At 38.2% G+C, this 17,267-nt stretch overlaps 1 protein-coding gene across 2 annotated transcripts in view; it reads right to left on the bottom strand.

Annotated features, from left to right (window-relative positions):
• Positions 1 to 17,267, bottom strand: part of APBA1 (amyloid beta precursor protein binding family A member 1) — an 88,383-nt gene that overhangs the window by 15,667 nt on the left and 55,449 nt on the right. The window contains exons 3-8 of one of the 2 annotated variants that reach the window (XM_085043514.1): positions 17,087 to 17,188; positions 13,722 to 13,761; positions 9,670 to 9,815; positions 4,777 to 4,809; positions 3,562 to 3,648; positions 1,556 to 1,741 (exon numbers count right to left, since the gene is read on the bottom strand). In XM_085043514.1, coding sequence (XP_084899640.1) covers positions 1,556 to 1,741; positions 3,562 to 3,648; positions 4,777 to 4,809; positions 9,670 to 9,815; positions 13,722 to 13,761; positions 17,087 to 17,188 — 594 coding nt within the window. The remainder of the gene's footprint in view (positions 1 to 1,555; positions 1,742 to 3,561; positions 3,649 to 4,776; positions 4,810 to 9,669; positions 9,816 to 13,721; positions 13,762 to 17,086; positions 17,189 to 17,267) is intronic. The other variant, XM_085043515.1, reaches the window with a different exon arrangement.

Genomic DNA, 17,267 nt, shown 5'->3' with positions numbered 1-17,267 from the left:
AGGCACAAAATCTTTGAAGCTGGCATTTCCTTGCTGCTAACCAGGTGTTACAATGCTTCCATTCTGACTGTTAGTCACTTGGGTATTGGAGGTAAATTTTGCAACCTATTGTGAGCTATATACCATGACTAAGGAGAGTTGATATAATCTGCAGTTTCTCAGCATATTTTCCCCATCAATAAGCAATGCTTTTATTGGATCTACAGGCATTTTACAGGCTAATGTCTAGTGGCATAGAGAGGATCACATATGACACAAACAGGGGCTGATCCAAACAAACCATAGATTGGGAAGCTCAAATTTTAGCCAGCCAAAGTATTAACAGCAGCCCAGGAAAGCGATCCAGGAAGTATGGATCATCCAAGGGGTCAGACCACCACATGGTGCAGTAAAATAAGCCCCAATCTCTGACACCTGACAGTTTGATTTCTGCTTTTTCAACTGGCCAGTAAAACAGAAAGCAGTGTCCAAGCTTGTGGTTAGAAATACAGAAATAGCAGGCTCAAAACAGGCAGCACATCAAATGATATTAAGCAAAAAATACACTAGCTACTCAATTTCACACTAGATTCTTAAAAGGCTTTGCAAAACAGGTTTACATGTTATTTTGTGGGGAAAACCCACAATTTTTATACTCTGCCAGTTTTGGTACAGCATTACTTCTATCAGTGCTCATTCTTTTTAACTTCAGTGGGTTCTGCAATCAGATCATATACTCAGACGTTGGTTTAGAACAGATTCATCATTACATAAAATCATCTCCTTATTCAAGATAACCTTCCCATCTCAAGGTCCTTGCTGTTACACTGCAGATTGGAAAACGTGAGTATTTTATAACAAACCAGTATTTTCACTTACTTCTCTTGAGTATTTTATTTTCCCAAATAATTAAGGCTAACTTAACTGTGATCCTGAAAACTATGTATCTAACCACTTCAATCTATTTGATTTTACCTTTCAGCTACTGAGTTTTAAAAAAGTGCATAAAATTAGCAAGTTATGCACATTGATTGTGAAGACAGGATATCAAGTCCTGTACTGTAGGTTAAAATTTAGTCATTTGTGTCTCTATTCAGCGTATTTTGGGATTGCTGAAATTACCAACTTTCTTTACTGGCTTTTTGATATGATGACAGCAACTCCCAACATAAACCTCCTAAAAAACAAAAATCACATTTCTGATATGCATCAGTGATTGACTGCCAATGCAAGATTTGGGATTAGAATTTCCCTGTGAAAATAAGCATCTCTGACAGACTTTCCATCTCTTATGCAGAATCTGAGCAGGTATTTGTAACCCGCAGCAACTGGACTCTCCTATCACTGTTAGTGGAAGGCACTCAAGAAGCTTAAAAATAGTAAGCACTTCTATGAACACCAATTTCCTGTGATGCGTCAGGTCCAAACATATAAACAGCTGGCAAGTTCCTCTGCTTAGATGAACTCTTGGTTGCAGCCAAAAAGCTAACAGGACCACTCACAATGGACTTTGGGCCTATCAAAATGTGCTTACTTTTCCACTCCTAGAAAATTACAAGACAGTGTAATTGCTTACATCCTCAGACTCAAAGACATGACAAATCATTTTGTACTGCCTCTTTCCATCTTGAGAGGGGTGAGATGCTTCCACATTATCCTGGGAGTTAGAGCGTGGCATTCGCCTACGAGCCATCAGAACAACTATATTCCCTATATCAGCAATGTAGGAAATGGTCCGCAGGGGATGATCCATCATGGTTTCCTGGGGAATAAGAAAACCAACATAAGCAGCTGCTTCAACTAAGTTCTTAATGTACACCTATTATTATCAAAACACACAAATAGCTGTAAGACTTCTGTTAAGTGAAGTCTGTAACACCTGTCATGCATGAAGGGAGATACCAATGGAAACCAAGACTTACAGGAGAAAGTGCTATGATTTTTTTCTCTGCGGAAAAGCACACGAAGACCTCAGTCATAGAACCTGCACGTACTGGCCACATATGTGTAAAAGACCGTGAACAAATTTTAGGCCACTCTGGCCACAATCAATACTTGATGCATCATGGCTCGTAAGACATGAGCTGACTGCAATTATCTTACCCACAAATAGAAAAATTATTTCTATCATGGTTCTTGACCATGGATTTCTGGCTAGAGGGAAATACAAGAGTCAGCACATTTTGAAGACAAATTTTAACACTGTGGTGGTTTTGATTGGCCCAGAACATCAGTGAAGTGTTTTTAACATCTAGGAGAAATTTGGACCCCTCAGAAGCTGTTGTAGTAGGCCTGGGGAGGTGTCGGAGGGGTGGGGAGTGGCACAAAGATGGCTCCTGTGTGTCCTGAGTGCAAGTTCTGGAAGTTTTTTACATCAAGTCCAGCAGAGCCAATCTCTGATGGCTCTGAAGGTGATGGACATGCTGCCGGCCAAGTTTGGGCCAATTGGAGGTGCTGGTTACGCCTCTGTGAAAACATATTTAAGAAAAATTCAAAACAAAGCAGGCACACACTTCTTTCACTTTTTTGTAGTTGGAGGAGGAGGAGGTGGAGGTGAAAATATGTAAGGGAGAACAGCATGGAGAGTGCCAAGGTCAGTGAAGAAGGGGGGAGAAAGAGGTGCTCCAGTGCTTCCGGCACCGGAGCTGAAACTTTCTGCTAGCCATGGTGGAAGCTATGGGGGAGCAAGAAGTTTCTCCTGCAGCCCATGGAGTCCATAAGGATGAAGAAATTCACCCACAGCTCACTCCAGAGGAGCAAGTGGATGCCTGGAAAAGACTGTGAACCAGTGAGAGTCTCATCTTAGAGTTAAAACTGCAAAAGGCCTTGACTGGGAGAGAAAGGCCTTGCTCCTGGCATGGAAGCAGCCTGGCCTCAGCTCGGGAGAGTCTGCACAGCACCCTATGGACAAAGAGACTCGTGTTGCAGCAGAATTTCGGGCGGGATGTTGCTCGTGAGATTGGACCCACGCCAAAGAAGTTCCTAGAGGACTGTCTCTCGTGGGAAGGACCCCTGGCTAAGTAGAGAACCTCTTTTCCTGATTGGACTGACCAGAGGACCCCTCAACCTGCCCCCTGTCTGTGTTGCTGGTTTGGAGAGAGGGAAGGGGGGGGGGGTGAGTGCAGAGACTGCTTCTTAAGACGGTGGGGGTGAGAGCAGAAACCTGTCTGGAGAGAGAGAGAGAGAAACAAGTAGAGATAAAGAGCATTTGTAGTAGAAGAATTGTGGTAATGTGTAAATTTGAGAATCTGCTCTGTGGACTGAAAAGAGACCCCACACCCTGCCCCCCCCCCACCTGGCTTGTGGATTGTAAAGGAGGAAAGGGGGTGAATAAAATGGGTTCTTAAGAGGGAGGGGGGAGTGAACAAAATGATGTATGGAAAGTTTATTTTTGCCTGCATTTATCCTCCAACTCTGTTAGGTAATTAAAACACTTTTTTTGCAACTTTAAGCTTGGAGCCTGGTTGCCCTCTTTTCGTGCATCCTCCTGGCAAATGTCCTTGTCTCAAATCCATTACAAACATGTAGGTGAAAGTCTATTCCAGTAGTCTACAATATTGACAAAGATGTCTATGTCTATACCTGTGTGTCTGCATTCAGTACTTTTATTCTCTGTGTAGAAATGAAGAGGTCCACTTCAGTCATGGGTTGAGATTCACCCTCTGGAGCCTGCAAATAAATGGATTAGAGTCAAACAAACTCATTAAGTAACGTGCTTACTAATAACAATGTTAGTTCACAAACAGGGGTGCACTAAGACACAGTCACCAGAACAGCAATGCAGGACAGAGTATTAGACTGCAGAAGCAAAAGATAAACACAAAGATGTGGAAACTATACCATATATGTGAAAGTGAATTGGGTATTGTTTGAAAAAAAAGTTACCCTCATAAAAGCTTGACTGATATTTTTCCTGAGTCAGTAAAATTATACCTGACTGCAATATGAACTATATAAAGATTTCTTGAAAAGCAATATGATTCTACCATTTTCTGCACACTATGAATCCCACTTCAAAGAAGGTTTTCATACAAGCCATATAAAGGCCTAACAGCATATCTTGCCTGAGGAATTTCTATATGGGCCTACAGTGGCTGCCAAGACCAATGGAAAAACCTGTACCACAGGTGGTACTGTTTGAGCTATTCATTATGCAGTCCTGGTAAGAAGACTTTCACAGTCAGATAACATACTTTTCAAGCAGTTACCCACTTTAGAAGTCCTATTTTGTTAATAGAAAGCAAACGTTTGTAGTATTTTTTAAATTACATTTGTTAAAAGATAATTGAAAGCTCCACAAACAAAACTTATTACAAAGATGAGTCAATCTCAGTATATTACTGTATGTACAGACATAAACTTTTTCTTTTTTGCATCCAGCAATTTGACACCTCTGTGAGTCAAAGCACTCTTGCAGAAAGATAAAATAAAAAAAAAAAAAAAAGTAAAAAAAACCAAAACCACACTTCATTTCAATCCATCATTTCACAAAGTTAAAACCTTTGCCATGTCAGTCCTGGTTCTTTAACATGCATTTTTGATACTGCCTGTAACCATTTGATAAATCAAATCTTTTTTCTATTTCTAACATGAAATGGCTAATGATGAGCAACAAAAAATGGCCAATCAGGCAACTGATTTCTGAGATATGTCAACTTGTATGGTGGCTCAGAAATAAATCTGAAGAAACCTTGCTGGATGCAGAAAATAAAACCACAAAATAAAAAGAAAGGAAAAAACCCTCCCAGAAAACAAAAGAACAAGCATAACATCAAGCTGATGGAGTTTGTACTGCACCTTCTTCCTGCTTTTGGCTAATTTCTGGGCCATCTGCTTAGCATGGAACAAACAGAGACAGGAGAACAGTTAGAGAAGAACTTACAGAGACTCCAAGTCAATCAGGAATCTACACACTAATGTCAGGGCTTGCAGACTACTAGCTGGTCTAAATTAGTCCCTGCTTAGATTAATTTCCTCCTTTTCTTTTTAGCTTAAAAAAACTATAAAATGTCATGTTTAGCACAATTATTTCCAGAAATGAGAAGAAACAGCACCAAAACAGTCAGGAAGAACACAAACAGATATTTTTTTTTCACTTAAAAGTTACTTGCGACAAACAAGGTTATTTTGTGTGCATTTGTTTTTGAGATTTTTAGGGGGTTTTAAGAAACAGAACAGAGCTTCCCCTCACTTACAGCAATGTAAACCACGAGGTTACTTCTTTTGGAGGCACACCAATGTAAAAGGTGAGAGAAAAATTTTAAGCCTTATTATTCCAGCTTTTTCAGATCTTATACCTCAATAGACTTCAAAAAAATAATCACCCTAACACTATGCTACTTCTTCCTGTAAAAATAAAATGACAGAAAGGTAACTGTCATCTTTATTTTCTCCCCCTGAGCTAATAAATCCATACCAATGTTCAAGCTGCATCTCTGATCAACAAATTTTCCTGTGACACCTACACAAAGATATGTCCACACTATCACATTTTTTCAGGGAAGCAATGGAGCATGTATTTCAGCTCCAGAAACATCTTAAAAGGGGTTTCTACTACAACCCAAAACAACATAATTTTTACAGTCTTGCAATCATGAATTCAAACCAATGGTGAACTGAACACAGACCTGCTCACTGAAGGAATGCAAAACTCACCAAGCTGGCAGTTATCCACTTACTTCTAACAATAGCAGCCTCTTTGCTAATTAAATTTACAGGTGTGCTTGTGGTGGAGGGGAGGCTTATTGTTACAAGCTCCATACAGATTCAGCACTAACTACTTTTATGAAGAGCTAAGAGGAAGCCTGAATCACAAGACATATCAAACATTTTATACTGATGCTCACAACGTAAATCTGTCAGGTTTTGTCTGAACAAATCCGAAAGCTGCTACTCAAAGTTTAGGCCATGTTGCTTATTTACAAATAGGAACATTCTCACGCTAGCTTTTAGTTATCTTTTGCAAACTAAGTATTTTATGGCCTGGTGATTGCAAACTATTGCAATAGCAATTAAAACTGCCTTACATGGCAGGCTCTTCATTACATTACTCTTTATTTAAATTAATACTCAGATATAATATACTTATATTGAGTAACAGCTGCCTGTCATACACTGGGCAAGGAGGAGACATTCCTGAGAGAGCATTTAAAGTGATTTCCAAAATCAAGCTATTCTTTCTCACCCTCCCCAAAAGTTAGCGTGATGGATTACCCAGAAGAAAAGTACAGGCCAAAAAGAAGAAAAAGGGGGGAAAAATCCTTAAGCTACAGCTTTACAATGTAGAACCAACAATTTACCAAAATACACTATGATTCAATTTATTGAAAATTCTGTTCTTCAAATGGAAGCATATTGAAGAACTACTTTCAAATATTTCATAAAAGTAAGGCACTGACATGGAACAAGCACTTTTAATAACTGATTTAACACTGCACAGAAATGTCACAAAAGAAGTTATGGTCCATGAACAACAAAAAAATTAGGATAATCCTAAGCAAGATACTTTATTAGATAAATCCTCTTTATCACCACATTATTTTGCTAACTCAAATCAAATATTTTTTCTGTTCTAGAAGAACGGAAATCAAATCAAATATGTTTTTCTTTCCTAGAAGAAAAAAAACCAAACAGAAAATACCTAATCTAAACTTCTTTTTTAATTATACAGAATTCTGGACTTTCATTTAAGGTAAATGAAATCTATCTATTTATATAGATGCAATTTCCAAAATTACAAAACATTAAATCCCAAGAAGCTCCTGCTTTTGCTACAGAGATGTCATATGTTTATTCAATCCATTTATCCTCCCTAAAAAAATGTACTGCAACTCAGCATTGAGAGGACATTGAGTGTGGTGAAAAAGTGTGAAATACAAAACTATTTTCACATATGGGTGCTACCTTAAATAACACTCAGAAATTAAACCAGATGTTATCTAGAAATGTTCAGAACTGCCACACAGCTAAAAGTGCCTCCAAGTGAAATATTCCTAAATACACTTGATGAATACCTTCAAAGCACTGTATCTGTCTTAAGTTAGTGGGGCTTCACAGAGATGAAGGCCCAAGCAAGAAAACACCCAACTCTTGTACTTTTAACTGAAAAGATACTTCTTTAAAGAAGAAGAATGGAGAAATGTTTTCAAAGTCTTCATATTCTAAATGAATGCATATGTGGTCTGAAGGCCCTGCTAAAAGTAACCACTATAGAGATTATTAAATTCAAAAGGTATACACTTATGTGAAGGTATGTGTATGTAGCAAGGCTTAAACAAAGCTCTTCACCCCTTTTTTAATATTCACCTTCAGGTGTACGTATTTTAAAAGCTCATTCTCAATTCATAAGCTTCCTTTTCTTTATGGAGAAATGGCTGATATGGAACAAGTACGGCCCTCTGTAAACAAACATGAGTAGGGCACAACCTTCACAGTCACTGCAAGCCATAATTTACACATCTGGGTTAAAGGGTATATGGTGCAGTGATGAATCTGGCAGCAGGAACTCCATCTGTCATAATGAATTTCTCTCTTCAAATGTTTAGCTTTAATGGCAACCAGCAACAAAACCAGCCCAAGCCACCCCTAAAGCCAGAGACCATAAAGTGCAGGGACATTGCCTGAGCTTCATTCAGAAGCAGAAAGCGGTAGCTGTCCAAGAAGTGTTGAAAGGTATTGTAATACAATACAAGCCAATAATTTTCTGAAATACACTGAGTTTCAGAAAATTAAACATACCAGCTAGGGTTTTACCAGGTCAACAATGGAATGACTTGGGCCTCAAGCCTGAGACAAATATACTATAAACAAGGATATGCGTGCCTGCTGATTTATGTAGATGCATAAATTATGGGGTTTATGAGTGAAATGCATTAAATAGATTTCTTCTGTTCTGAGGCACAGAAGTGCTGAGGCATAACGAAATCCTCAGAAAGAATGGTATTTTGCTGATGAATTTTTACAAAATACATTTAGCATCAGAGAAAGATTCTATACTGTTACATCTCATAGGCCCAATTTGAATCAATGATGTTTTATTTTCCTCTACCATATCACTTCAATCTTCTTCTGTGTATTCTTACACAAGCTTTACCTTCTAGGTGCAAACTCCCTGTGCAGCCCATGTTCAAGTTCCACTCCTGATACCTGTTTCCTATGATAGCTAATCTTTCCTTTCACCCTTCACTGATGTGTTCCTCATAGATCCAGCCTCACCAAAGTCCTTGTTTCTTTCCCTTCTCTTCCTTACCTTTAGTTTCCTAACAATTCAAATCAGACAAGTTTTCTAACTCACAGCCAAGCATCAGGAAGGAACACAAAAGGACTACTAAACAGAAGAGCACAGCCTTATTTGCCCAGAGCAGGGAAAAAACCAGACTCTGTAATGGCAAGTCTTCACCGCAGGACTGGGGAGAATCCACCAAGACCTACAATGGTCGAAAAAGCTGTTTGAAACAAATTTATAAAGAATGTGACTGAATCCAGAGTCTCCAATGAAAAAAGATAAATCACTCTTTTGCAAAAGCTTTAGTAGTTTAAGTTGGTGAAGACTTCTACAGAGATGGTAGAGGATAATCCTTAACAGGAAAGCTACATGCTTGCCTCTTCTAAAATATGAGTGTTGATGATTTTTAGTGACAAGGCTACAAGAACTTATGCATTTGAACACCAGCAAAATGAGAATTTTTGGAAGTGTCTGAGTGGCTCTAGTTGGAACTTCTGTGTCAAACAGACTAAACAGAACACCTCTCATGGAAAACACTGGAAGGAATAATAAGCGTAGGAAGCACCAGCTGACCTCAGCAGACAATGCTATTGGTCTGGCTGATAACCTCTCCTCTTCCTCTCCCTTTTGTACAATTGCACACTAAATCTGAGCTGGAATCCAAAATAAACTATACAAAAGAATACATAGGTATTAAATGAAGAAAAATTACCAGAGAAGGTTGTGTTGATTAGCTGAATCAGCAGAAGATGAAGCTGCGTGACTGCTAGCCAGTCATGTATGGGTAGTGTGAATGTTGCAGCATCCTGTACAACAGTGCAATATTTCATCCACACACCTTAATTTCAGCTGACAGTGTCATAATTCTAATTTACAATACAGCAGCACTCCCATTGCTTGGCACAGCCTGTACAGAAATCAGTTGGCACTTCTCTTTCTTGAAACTAAGTATTTCAGATTCCAGGACAAATTATTTTTCCATGCATCTTGGTACCATCACAAGTTGGTTGTTTTTGGCTTTTTGTTTTAATCAGCTCACAGCGGCTTTGTGTGGAGAAACAAGTATCCATGACAGGGTCAAAAATAACTCCAGTCATTACACAGTAGCAGTTCCCTTGAGTGCCAGGCCAGAAGCAGCTGCAACACTTACTAGTTATACCCTTAACCTGTTTTGCCTCCACACCCAGATAATACATAATTTTGACCACCACTCACTTCACATTCTGGTTTACTGTACATGGCCAAAGTATTAACACAGGGATATAAAATGACCTGGTTACTTCCCCTTATCAGACTTGTTACAAAAGCAGCATTAAATATACAACTTATTTTGCAGAAAGAAAGGTGAAGCACTTTTCATTCTGAAACTACAGATAACCCCATATGAAAAAATTACTGCATAAGTAACAAGTTCATACCCACAACCATAAAGCAGCCGTACAAAAAAAGCAGGAGTTATTCCTCACCTTGATCCTGCTGACAGCTTCCTGGGCCTGCATCATTCTCACATTCTTGGATGGAGTTTTGTCAGAAAGGAGTTGAGTTGAACCAAGGTAATTGGCAGCAAAAATGATTCCATCAATTAAGTCTTCAGGATCACAAGGTCCAGGAACTGTAACACAGGAAAGCAATCACTGAAGACAGGGTAAAAACACAGCAAAACAGCAAAACTCTGACAACTTGAGCCTGCACCTGATGGCTGCAAGACTTCTTCTGAAACACTTCAGTTTACCATGAGAAGAAGGCAACCAAAACTTTCAAAGGCACAAAACATCAAACAAATTATCTCAATGTTTGTGGTGGGCTGACCCTGCCCACCAAAGCCCTTCGATCACTCCCTTCCTCAGCAGGCCAAGGGAGAGAAAATAAAATAAGTCTCGTGCACTAAGACAATGACAGGGAGAGATCACTCATCACTTACTGTCACGGGCAAAACAGATTCCACTTGTTGCAACTTGTTTAATCTATAGCTAATCAAACCAGAGTAAAACAATGAAAAATGAAAACAGATGCTCCAACACCTTCCCCATCCCTTCCTTCTTCCTGGACTCACTTTTACTCCCAGTTTTCTCAATCTCCTGCATCCAGAGACACAGGGGAATGGGGAATGGGGGCTGTGGTGAGCTCATCACATGCTGTCTCTGATGCTCCTTCTTCCTTATGGGGAAAAGCCCTCCCATTCCTTCCCCTGCTCAGGATGGTGTACCTCCCACAGGAGACAATCCTTCAGAACAGACTGCCCTGGCATGGGTTCCCTATGGGGTCACAAATCCTGCTCCAGGTGGTCTCCTCTCTCCACAGGGCCACATATCCTGCAAAGAGCCTGCTCCAGCCTGGGATTTCGAAGGGGTCACAGCCTGCTTTTTTTGGGCATCCACATTATCTGGCATGGGGTCCTCTGGAGGCTGCATGTGGGTATGTGTTCTACTGAGGATCTCCATTGGCTGGAGGGGCACAGCTGTCTCACCGTGGTCTTCACCATGGGCTGTACGGGAATCTCTGCTCTGGCACCTGGAGCACCTCCAGTCCTTCCCTCTTCCCTGACCTTGTCTTCAGAGATCTTTTCCTTATGTATTCTGACCTTTCTTCTCTGGCTGCAATTGCTGTGGCGCAGGGCTTTTCCCCCATTCTTAAATATAATATCCCAGAGGTGTTACCACCGTCACCGACGGGCTCAGCCTTGGCCAGTGGTGGGTTTGTCTCGGAGCCAGGTGGCACTGACTATCAGACAGGCAGCAAGCTTCCAGCAGCATCGCACAGAAGACACCCTTGCAGCCACCCCACTATGAAAACCTTGCTACTCCAACCCAGTACAGCATCTCTCCAGCAAAAGCTGTAATTGTTAATCCAGCCTGTTTCTCACAATAGCTCATTTTTTCATGAGTAGGGATCAGCTTGGAGCAAAATAAGCTGTGATTTTTGACAGTGACAAAGGGACAAACACAGTTGCTCAGCTTGCTCCTCACCCACCAAAGCCAGTCCTGCAATTCTATGACCAAAATTCACAAGCAGAAAGAGAAAAGTTCAGTTTGATAGCAGCCATCAGTCTCTTTCTTGCTTGTGCATTAACCACACTTGGTGCAATAGGCAGAACAACCTCACCAGGAATGCTCTGCATGTACCACACGTCTCCTCTTAAAAAGACTGATTGCCTAATTAAGCAAAATCTTTTTAAGACCTTTAAAAATCATAGTCTTAACAGGGATATTGTGGTAAAGCACAGAGTTAAATAAAAATGTTGTTAAATACACAGAGCACAGGCTCTCTTGATGGCAAAGCAACTCTCTCAATCCACAGATTCTCACTGATCTGACACCAGCCATCTTCTGTGGAATGCAAGAGGCTGTAAAGTGTTCATTACCTAGCAATGCAAAGCCTTACAAAGCAGCATTTATGATTTGTAAGATTTTTGGTGTTTGGCAACTTTATCTAAAAATTTTATACATGAATATGTTCCATTTTGACATCAAGTTAAAACTGTCCAAAAGCACAGCTGGTTAACCTAAGAAATTTCTTGTTCTTAGAAGAAAGGTAAAACAATTGTTGTTCAAGACAAGTGAGAACACAAATCGTATTAAAGAATGCTCATGGCAAACATGTTCACATTTTATGACAAAACACCACCTGTGTTTAGGTTTGTCTCTTTTTTTCCTCTAAAAAAAATGGGGGGTATCTTGAGATATAAGGTGATGGGGCTTTAAGTTTCCAATTACTCAGAACACCAATTTTATTCTAATTGTAACATACGAGGCTAATAAACCCTCAGAATGAGCATGGGAAAGGTTGGCCCCAAGGAAAAGCAAGTCATTATTACGATTAAAATAACAAGGAAAGAGCTGGAGATAAATATCATAGTGAAACTACAGACACAAGCAGCTGCATAAATCTTTTGAGCAGGCTTGCCTTCTTTACCATTTCTTTAAATACAAAAATTCATGACTAGCAATTTTAAGATGCCCATCTCCATTGTGCAGCATTTGTTCAGGCAGTATGTATCTGGAAAATTTCGAAAATGAATAAGTCACCTGCAAGCACATGACCTAAAGAAATTGAGTTCTTTCCTTAGGGAAATTCATGCATCTGGAAGCACCACATATTTACACAATTTTCCAGTACAGGAATCATACAGCATTTTAAGTGTTGCTATTTATTACTCTTACACATTGAGGCCTTTTCACCACTTCCACCAATTTACTATAAAGGGTACAAAACACTTTACAGTACAATTTCTGATCAAAATGAAAAAAAAGGGCAAATGTGTAGATAAGACTCCAAGAAAGAGGCATATTAAAACCAATAAAAGGTATGTGCTCCAATTGCAGAGGTGAACACATAGACAGCACTGCTTTTTAGAAGACCTCCTCTGTTTATTAACTCTGACAACAAAACTATTATCTCAATGAAAGCATAGCACAGTTTCAGGCAAATTTTCCCCTGGACTGCTGGTGCCTAAAAATGGAACATTTAAAATTTTAAGGAATTTTGTGCTGAACCAAGAACCAAGAAAATTTTACTTTACATTTTTTTTTCTTCCTAAGAAGGGAAGGGTTATTTTAAAAATTCCTTGATAGGCAGGACTACCAACAGGAGATGAATTCAAATTCTAAGAGAATTGAATTCTCTGTTGCAATGTTCCAGTGCTTAGCTATGGACTAATTGACATTCTGGCCAGAGACTCCAAAACATTCAGCTTATACACTGAAGACTAAAACAACGATCAATTTGCACTATAAAGAAAATGATAATATAATCAATTAAACACAGCACACTGTAATGCAATCCAAAGAGTTACAGGGCAGTCCAAATAAAGTATTAAATCAACTGTATTTCTAACATTTCATCAAGCATGTAGAACAACCACTGCCAGGGGAAAAGTGAAAAAAAAAAAAAAATGTAACATCTATTTTCTGCTTCTGTCATAAATGGGTGCTACAACTTGCATTGTTCCTGCAGTATACACAGGATGCAGACTCACACAAAAGGCAGCAGCACTTCATGTAGCAAGTAACTTGCTTTTTCACATTAACTCTGTCCGAAGCAGCATTTAATTAGAGGCACGTAGCTCTTAAGCAGAGCAGATTTTCACTGGCAGGCCTGCCAATTAATCCAACTGAGATTGGATTGAGCCTGCCAATTGAAATCAATGCTGGACAGAGCACTACAGTCTTCTTGCTTAGTCTATTTTCCTTGTCCACACACATCCCTATACATTGTGTAAATACCATAAAAAAGGAGTGTTTTAAGTGGTACTGAGGAAAAAAACCAGCAGAATTTACACAGAAACTATGAAAGAAACACTAAAAAACTAAAAGCTCCATGTTTCTAAATTTCTGAAAAGGCACAGTAGGATTCAGCTCAGGTTCTAGATTAGACACAATTTAATCTAAATCACAATTTAATCTAAATCTACACCCAACCCTCATAGCTTTTCTATTTAGGAAAGAAAATTTTATACATTATAAACACAGGTGCATTTTTTTATATGAAAAAACATATAAAAATTGTAGAACTATCTTACCTTCAACATACGTTGGAAATGAAGCCAAGCTTTTTCTGGACTGTAATTAAGACAAAAAGGATTTCAAACAGAACATAGCATGCACAAATATGCATTAAAAATTTCTCCATGCCAAAAAAAAAAAAAAAAAGAATCAGCCATAGGTATTAGTGAAGGTAGAACCCCACTTATTATTACTTATACTTAATATTTTCAAAATCTAAGCACCTACTAGAGTAAATTCAATGTAATCCATTTGCGTCTATCTAGGAGACAATATGCTAAGACCAGACTTTACTTACTTGTTGGTGCTCACTAGTGCAATAATTGTCTTCCAATAGGTACTCTATGTTAATAATCAAGAAATATGCAGGAAAGTACATAATACCTCAAAGACACTGGATCTTCCAACTACAAATAAATACATGAAGGAATATAAAAATTGCACTATATTGTTATAATTCATGACTGAAACCATCATTAACAAAATGCAGTTATTCATTACGACTGATTTTAGGTGTATCCCTCCCATTAACAGAGCCCACAAAAAACTTTCTAAATTTTAACAGGTTAGGTAGCAACCTGCATTCTGTGGGATAACTGAATTCACTATGACCTCACCACCAACTGTACTTACACTGCATCAAGCACAAAAACACATTTGGTAGCTCCAATTACATATATAGTGAAGAAATAAATAGGATCTTGACTTGTGCATGTAAATACACACATGGAAGTAACCTTACATCCTATTGGTATTTTATGTGAAAGAGGATGAAACTAACACTTCAGACATCTGAAGGCTACAACTTTTCAGTGAGTAAGACTCCCCACTTTGTTATAATATTCACTACTTTGTTATAATCAATAACGTAAACCACATACAAAAAGGTATAAAACAAAATTCTGTGTGGCACTATATAGTTTGTAATGGATATACTGAAATACCTGCTGCTATCATAGGCAGGTAAAACTTCTGGATTAACGAATCTATGACAGGTTGTACTAGCAGTAACTCCTCCAACGACTCCTTAATATAATTTTATTAAAAGAAAATCTATACATACGATCAGAATAATGCATATTATATTCAATAATTTTCAGTATATTTCCAGATAGTATACATGGAAATACATACCAAATTATTTTTCTTTATGATAGGCAACTTACCAGGTTCTGTATATGAGTGGAAAAACAGGTAAAACTAGGAAGGTAATGGTTATGAAACAGGTTGACTAACCCCAAGGAATCTTTTCCTTTGTAAGAAATGGAATATTAATGCAGCAAGCAGTATTTTTCGAGCAATGATGCATGTCTTGCTATAAAACAAAATTTGTGAATTAAAACCAAAAAAGGCATGTGACACAGACAGCTGAGCAGTCTTACATCCTGTGCAGCTGTAAGATCTTTTCACTCCCTATGAAAATTGCTAAGCTGTGTTGTGAATCCAAGAATCCTGTCCATCAGATACTGTACTAGCATCAATAAAGATGCCAATAATCAGTGATCTGCTGCTGCCAAAGCATTTAAGCTGCTGTGAGGACACTGACATGTCTTTTCAGATCTGTGGCTCTTTCACCTCTCCAGATGAATGTTGCTATTGAACCACCTATCCATATAGACTCCAACAACTGTTTGTAATATTTGCTGGTGTAGTGTTAAAGGGGAAATTCAAACACTATGTTCTGACTGGCAGGGAGGACAAATCCCCTACACACCAGAGGCAGCTCACATATATAAATGCTTTACAAAGTATTTCTTTTTAAGCTGAGAACAAAGTCTATGATACAGATTTAGCAGCTATTCAGCAATCTAACTAGCAACTTATTTTTAACATAGAACGGTGCAAACCATCATCATATATGTCTTTATTCTCACTCACAATTTTAATTTTTCTTGATCATTACCCAGGTAGAAAGGCACACTACCTAAGACCACCAGAATAGTAAAGTAACGGGTGAAATTACCAATAGGTGGAAACCTACACCTTTTAATTTTACATATCCATGAATAATGAAATATCAAGGTAATTAATATTTTATTAACTTTCAATAATCTTGCAGTCATCCAGTAGTATAAAATTTGTATTAAGTAAAAGGTTTCTCTAAGACCTAAAAATCCAAAAATTGTGAGGCTGTTTTATCACTTTTATTCTTGCATTGTAAGTACAAAAAAAGGAAATATTCCCCATCTGAGGAAAACTAATAGCCCAACACATCCTACAGTAAAAACTGGTTTACCACCTCTGCCACTATGTGTAAGCACATACTAACTGAAATCAGTACTGTTTTGCTCATTTTCTTCCTTTAAGTAAATTTACTGATATCTAGAAATTGCTGAAATATAGAATATATAGTGACAAAGTCTCTACTGCAAAATGCTTAAGGCATAAGCTAACAGTAAAGCAGATGAAAACTTCATGGCATGATCTATAGTTGAAAACTTCAGAACATGTAAAATTATGGATTTATTCAGTCTCTTGAAATTTTTCATTATTTTCTAAATGCAAATATAGACTGACACATAGACATATGATATAGACACTATACAGCTTCCCTACCCCTTGATAATTGCAAAAGTAAAAAAGAAAGATTATTTAATTAGTATTTGAATTTTAATCCACTTACAGGGGATCAGGTTTTTCATTTTGGAAGATAACTCATGCATTGCTATCAGTAACAATATGGTATTTTTTTATGCTAGATTCTAGATAGTTTTCAAGTTTATAAAAAAGAAGTAAATAAATTAAATACTTGCAATTTTTTCTGTTCACAGAACCTGCCATGCTATACTAATCCAAATACTTCTAATGTCAAGTGATTTTCTTTTCACCCTATGAGCAGCTCTATTCACAGTCATTTTGGTGGAACTACTTCAGTCTAAACCACTACCAGGTGACGAGAAAAATCCCAAAGTATGTAGCCTTTTTTTCAGAAGCCTGGAGTCAGGAATTTGATTCTGACTATGAATCACTCGCAGGCCAATTTCTACAATGACAAAATACTAAGCAGCACAATTTAGCACTTAATTATTTACTTTAAGCACTTTTTCATCTGGATGAGAAGCACTCTCTCTGTGGGGGAAAAAAAGGAAAGGGCTTCTTTGTTTTCCTCTGCTACAGAGCAGATGTTAGCTGTTTGGTAAATCAGTACCCTGCAGCCTCTTAAATAAATGTAGTGACAGCTGAACACAGAGTCAGAAATACCATGATAAAGAGTCTTAAGTACGTTAGAAATTCAGTCAGATACCCAGGCAACCACAAGGTACAGAAGCATAAAGGGAAAAAAAAGAAGAAAATGGACTGAACAGATACAAGAGAGCAAGGAAAATTAAAAGGCATAAGCAGCATGAACAAGAATGCGACTTTTAAAAAACTTTCACTCTACCTCTTTATTAATGGAAGCCTCTGCTGGACTGCAGACATCCTGGTGATGTTGCCTGCTTGATGATTCAGCACCTCGAGGTGAAGAGGAATCTGGAGATGGAGACTAGACATGACAAGAAAATCAAATAATATTATGAGTGCCCAATGTAGAAATTATTCTTTCATGTTCTACATCCTAAGCT

This window comes from Lichenostomus cassidix, chromosome Z (genome assembly GCF_008360975.1).
Source record: "Lichenostomus cassidix isolate B80296 chromosome Z, HeHo_3.0, whole genome shotgun sequence".
Lineage (NCBI taxonomy): Eukaryota > Metazoa > Chordata > Aves > Passeriformes > Meliphagidae > Lichenostomus > Lichenostomus cassidix.
This window is presented reverse-complemented; position numbering and strand designations above follow the sequence as displayed.